General features: G+C 49.6%; 1 protein-coding gene across 3 annotated transcripts in view; it reads left to right on the forward strand.

Moving 5' to 3' along the window:
* DHX35 (DEAH-box helicase 35) overlaps window positions 1-4,054 on the forward strand; it is a 68,059-nt gene extending 64,005 nt beyond the window's left edge. The window contains exon 21 of one of the 3 annotated variants that reach the window (XM_025039840.1): window positions 2,807-4,054. In XM_025039840.1, the coding sequence (XP_024895608.1) occupies window positions 2,807-2,851 (45 nt within the window). In that variant the 3' untranslated portion in view covers window positions 2,852-4,054. The remainder of the gene's footprint in view (window positions 1-2,806) is intronic. The other 2 variants (XM_015597255.2, XM_006921814.3) reach the window with 2 other exon arrangements.
* Window positions 4,055-6,000: the final 1,946 nt, after the last annotated feature.

Below are 6,000 nucleotides of genomic sequence, written 5' to 3' on the forward strand. Positions count from 1 at the left end.
CCCTAGCACTACTGTTGTTCTCTGTTTAGGATTTACTTCCAAGCTCTCTTTGGAGAGCCAGGCAGAGACCTGGGATGAATATAGAGCTCACCTTGAGCATTTCCTTTCTCTCAAGGATTGCAGCCCTCTGCTATATATTGCCCAATGCCTGAAAACAGTTGCTTCAGATATTTTATCTAGTTTTACCATTACTTACCACAGAAGGGAAAGTCCAAAACCCGTAACATCATCAGGGTCATAACCAGACTAAAATATTTTCAAACCAAAATTAAGATTGATTGGTGCATTTAAAAATTGAGAGATTTCACATTAAATATAGGTTTCAGGTTTCTCTTGAATCTGCTGACACTGGGCCTAAGTTTCTGCTTGGCAGCAATCAGTAGGGACTGAGGGAGGATTGCCTCTGTGGTGACATTCTCCATGTGCTGTGGACCTACTTCACCTTTTTCTTTCACTCATTCAGCTCCTGGAAACATCTGAGTCGTGACCTTATAAATAGGACAATCTTCTCATCCCTCCCCGCCTCAGCAATGTCAAGGGCAATTGCCCTTTTTAAATCTTATAATATTTAAATCTTATCTAATCAAACAAAAAACATTTCAAACCTATATAGTTCTTCACATATCCTCATACAGATATTTCAGCTGGAAATGAAATCAGCTGCAAGGACCGATAAAAATGCAGAGTGCGTTGTCTCTGCTGTGTTGGGCCGATAAGAATAAACCTAAAGTGAAAGAAAATCTTTTCCTTCAAAACCTCTCAGGTGGAAATCTGCAGACTTCCCAAGTCCGAGAGAAGTGATTAGAAATGCAAACTAGGCGTTGAGAAGACCGGTGCTATTGTAAAAGTGGTTGTTAAAGTAATCAGATGCAAGCAGTTAGAGAAGGAGAAGCCCAGAGTTGTCTTGGGTTCATTTAGACTCTCAGGGAATAGAATTAACCTAGAACCTGAGTCATTTACCTTTCTCAGCTCAAAATGACAGTTTCTTTAGGTCAAACTCACAAAGTTAAACAGCAAATAGCCCCAGAAGTTTGAAGAAAATGACAGCTCCAAATTTCTGCATTTGCCTCTTCTTTCCAAATACCTAGTTTTCAGCTCATCAGGATGTTTTTTAGAGGACTTTAGAAATCACCTGGTAGAACACCTTCATTGTGCAGGCGGGGGCCCTGGAATTCCCCAAGAACCTTAGCCCCTACTTGGCTAAACAGTCCAAAGGTACTTCTATTAACCGGTCCAAAATGAACTGATTTCGCCAAGAGCCCCGCAGATCTCCAGTGGCTGCCCATGTATGCTAGCTGGTTTTTTGTTGAACGCAGTGTAGCACCTCATGACTGTTCAGGGCCCACAGATCATCCCCGGGTCTATTTCTGGCGCCTTTGGTGACTTTCCATTACTGTTGTTTCTCAGTGTCACTCTCATCCTATAAAGAGGCCTGAAATGGTCCATAGTTGGCTTTGTTTATACTCAACATTCTTCCCAGAAATGAACACCAAAAATGGTTGTGATGCCTTCCTCACCCATTCCCAAGCTTGGGCTGTGGGTGTCTAACATCAGTGGTAGGGGTCACATCAGGTGAAGTACAGCGAGGAAAGAATTTAGGGAAATTCAGCAAGACTCACAGCTGTGGAGAACAAGGTGACCTTTTCAGAGATTTGCCTTTCAGTTCTTAAACTTTTCTTCCTGTTTCTCAGAGATATCTTTGGAATGTGGGGAAACCCCTCCTAGCCAGGGCCTTTGCAAGAACCTGTACTGTCCTTTCTCAGGCGTCAGCACTTAGAAAGTGACCTCTTACAGCTCGTTTAGACTCATGTCCTGTCCACTCTGTCATCTCTTATGTCATGCTTGGTGGTATATTGTGTCTTCTTCTGCACCCTGTGTTCTTTGAGGGCCTGCAGTTCTCTGTCAGCCACGGGGGTTGCTGTCTTGAGGCCTGTGGGCGTGCTAAGAAGTGAGGCTTGGCAGGCCTGCTCCACGGGCAGTCAGGGCCGGAATTCCTCGTGCGAGCATTCCAGCACGTGTTAGGGCAATGTGCCTTAGGTGTTTCTTGGTTGTTTATGATTATTAAGGGAGCACCTCCGTTGATGAACAGAAGTCCTGTATGAAAAGCTTATATTTACATACTCTGCCATTCATGCACGTTTTAGTATTTCTAGCACTTTGACCTTACTTTAAAGAATGGTTGTCTCCCACAGTCCTGTTATCTGATGCCTGTGATTATAATGTTATTTATACTGGTAGAGAGTGACATTTCTGAAAGAAAAATGTGTCACTAGGAGGTATTCTTTCCCCCAACTTGCACTCGCAAGGGATTCCGTGAGGGCCGGGGCCATGAGCAAAGGTACCTGCATGCTAAGACGCTCGGTGAAATGATGAATCTCCTCGTTCCTAAGGGGTGGATATTTTTGCTTGACCATCCTCAAGAAACGCATAGAAACTTGAGGTGATGTCCAGCCCGGCTGAGCCCAGCCCCCTGAGCACAGGTGTTTGGCTGCAGTGCTCTCCGTGGGCTGGGGCAGAGGGAGAGCAGTGTCTTGTTGACAGCTTCTCACAGAGCCCCATGTGACGGGGTTGGGTCTTGACGGGCTGGGCCTCGGGCTACTGTGGCTTATGGCTTACCGTGGGCCCATTTCCTTGGTTGGTCAGCTGGGCTTTCTCCCTGTAGACCATTACCTGAGGGGCACAGCATTGACAGAGACGCTGTAGACCAGATGGAAGCTTTGATTTGGTCATTCATATGGGAATTGCGTTCCAGTCTGGTTTCTTTGTCTAACGAATTCCAGTTATGATGTTTTCTCTTCTCTTGCAGCACCTGTCCCTAAAAGCCAAAAGGGCCAAAGTCCAAGACCAGTGAGCGGAGCTGGGCTGCAGCTGCAGGGGCTGCTTGGTGCCCTGTGCTCCACGCTGCTGCCCCCCAGCCCTGGTGGGAGCGCGAGCTGGCACCGGCTCGTGTGGAACCTTCAGCTGCTCTGACATGGGCCGCAGCCCGTTCCTTAGCCCCTTCTTCCCACTCCCCTCAGCATTTGCATTCCTTGCTGGGATCCCAGAGGCGTTTGTGCGTGGGCAGGCATCCTGCTGCGCTGCCCCCGGGCAGAGCGGAAGTTGGCTGGGCCTTGCTCTTTGCTCACTCGGCACCCTCACCGACCCAGCACGCCACTTCCGGCAGGCACACAGGCCCGGCCCAGCTTTATGGGGAACGAGGAGGAGAGTCATCCACTGAGGATGAAGCACCATGTGGGGTGGGCAGAGGGTTTGCGGGCTGGCTTTGCTTTCCCTGGCAGGGCCTCGGCTGGGTGGATCAGTGAAGTCCGCTTCCAGGTGTGAATAAGCGTGCATCTATCTATGAAGGGATGAGACCCCGGCAACACTGTGATTTCTGCCAAAATCACTGAGGGGTGTGCGTGGTGGGCACAGGGGCTCCCAAACCAAGCGGTTTCTGTTTTCCCTCTGCCCACGTCCCTGTTTATCTGTGGCCAGAAGACTTGCTTGATGATCAACAGAGAGGACTCATGCGCACTGTTCCTCATTCGCAAAGGGTTTCTTTTTTCACAAGTGGGCTCAGCTTTCTCCCCGGACGATACCGTATCCTGAGGCCACCAGCTGAGCACTAGTGGAAGTTCAACCCCATCGGGGACCCTCTGTAGTGGGAATTCACAACAGTTGAGAGGCTCTCCGCTTCTGGAGCTCAGGAACATAACTTGTGTATTTTTTTTTTGTTGTTTGCTGGGTTCTTGTGACGACCTGCGGGGCAGCGCTTCCAGCCGGCACTGGTTTCATTGCCGCCCCAGGCTTCTTCGCTGTAGTGTTTGCGTTTCAGCTCATGACCGTCCCCAGTTTCTTTCCCCTTCCTGTTTCAATGTCATTTATTTTAAAAACACATAGCTTGAAAATTTATTTTTGTACTGATCTTAGTTTGGATGTACCACTTTTGGCACCAAACGTTGGTCATTTTTATTTCCATTTTGTAAACATGTAAATAATAGTGATAACTTGTTGATAGTAAACCTTTATACCTAAAAGTAAATGTATTCCCTCCCATCCTGGTTCTCGTGGTCTGTATTTTAAGATGGTCCACTTAATTCTTCCGAGTGAGAGTCTGACAGCTGTGGCATACAGCACCTTTTGGGGTCACACAGACAAGGGAAGCCCCATCAAGCAAGGTGATGTGACCAGATGCCCGCAAGACCTTACCAGAGCAACCGTAGGACGTTGTTTAAATGCGGTCCCAAAGACTTGCTGATTCTCGCCAGCTTCTGGTGGGATCTTCTTATAGCGAAGTCAGAAGCTCTCATTTGTATAAAGTCAAATTGAGGGCCAGGGCTGGTCTTCATAAGCTTCTGTTGGGGTGGAAGGAGGACAGGGTGTAGGATCCATACCCTCTGCGTGAGACTGCAGATCCAAAATGAGAGACCAAACTAATGGTCTGGCGTGCAGACTGCAGGGAACACGGTGTCGCTGGCCACCTCTACCTGTGCGTGCCTGATCCTGAGCGCATCTGCCCCTGCACCCACCTCTCGGAGGCCCCCTGCCCCACTCAGGTTGAGCTTTGGCTTTGTACTAGGTTAGTTTGCAGCCCATAGTGGGCGGAGAGGGCCCTTTACTGTCAGGCCTGCCGCTGCGAAGTCCCAGCCTTTACGTGTATCTGAAGAACCACACCACCTCGTCAGGAGCGACATCCCTGCCTGGCTGAGAGGGACCACGGCCAGCAGGGCCTGAAGGCCTAGCAGTTCGCAAGACCTCGACCTCAAGTAGTTCCACCAGAATTAGTCCCCTCAGGCTCCACACAGTTTTTCAAATATTGTTAGTGAGATCTTCCAACATTGCAGAGTCTTCTTTCTGAAGCCAGATGTCCGGTGAGAGGTGGGGTTTGTGCTGGAGGATTTAGTGGAGGTGGTGGGTCCCATGGACCCCGAGATGGCAGCTCTCTGTGCTGGCAATTCATGCCCTGCTGGTTCTTCCCTGCAGCTTGTCTTCCTGAGGGTTGGACAGCGCCATCACAAGGAGTCTGCTGGGCCAGCCAGTGGTCTTGTTGGCCACTCAGCAATTGGTAGTCGAGCACCTGGGCTGTATGCGTGGCACAGGGATAGGTGTGGAGAAGTTTGACGATGGGTGCCTGGATAAGAGGACCCGCACAGAGGTAGGGTGACGAGCGTGACAGAGTGATGAGAGGTTGCAGAGGCCAGAGCAGTGGTGAAAGGCCAGAGCAGTATCCAAAAGGGGCTTTTTCTCACGACGTGACTGTTATGAATGTATAGATGGTGCTCATGTTCTCCTGCCCTGAGTGTCCCCTCCCAGCCCAGCATTTCACTTTGGCTGTGAACTTGGGAGACTTGCACAGTCACCCACCTCCACACTCCTGGCCACTGTTGTCCTGGCTTAGGCACAGCCTGCAGCCAGCAGTGCTTTCACTTAGTGGCCTAGGTGCTGCCGTTCATTCTCGGTTCCCTGGCGTTCTGTCCCTGTTCTCAGCTCTGCTTTGCACGATTCAGTGCGGATGGCTTCTGTCGGTCATTTCATAGGGCCAAGCAGTGGAGGGCACAAGGCCGAGGCATCTAAATCTGGACGACCCCAAGACCCCATCTTGGCGCTATTGCACCAGACCTATGGTAGCAGGACCTGGGGGTCTACAGTTTGAAAAGCTCTGGACCATAGGATGCTAATGTGGTGACTTGGGAATCACTGGTAAAGGAGACAGGACATCAGGACCAGAGAGGAAGGTGAGCCACCAGCTGGGAGTTCAGGAGGAGCATCAGGTTTGAGTGACAGTTGATAAATTTGTTTTTTCACAGATCATACCCTAGCACATGTCTAGATGCCACCCCAAGCCCACTCTCCTGTTCCCCCAAAGCACTGTGATCAGTGGGATTGTACTTCAACTCGAGGCAGGTCCCAGAGGGCACTAATGTCAGCCCACAGTGAGTCTCCCCGACTCACTGTCAAAATGAGGAACGTGTAATAATGAGCATTTCATGAAACTCAAAGTTATTCTATATAAAGACCATC

The sequence above is a fragment of the Pteropus alecto genome, unplaced genomic scaffold, assembly GCF_000325575.1.
Source record: "Pteropus alecto unplaced genomic scaffold, ASM32557v1 scaffold45, whole genome shotgun sequence".
Lineage (NCBI taxonomy): Eukaryota > Metazoa > Chordata > Mammalia > Chiroptera > Pteropodidae > Pteropus > Pteropus alecto.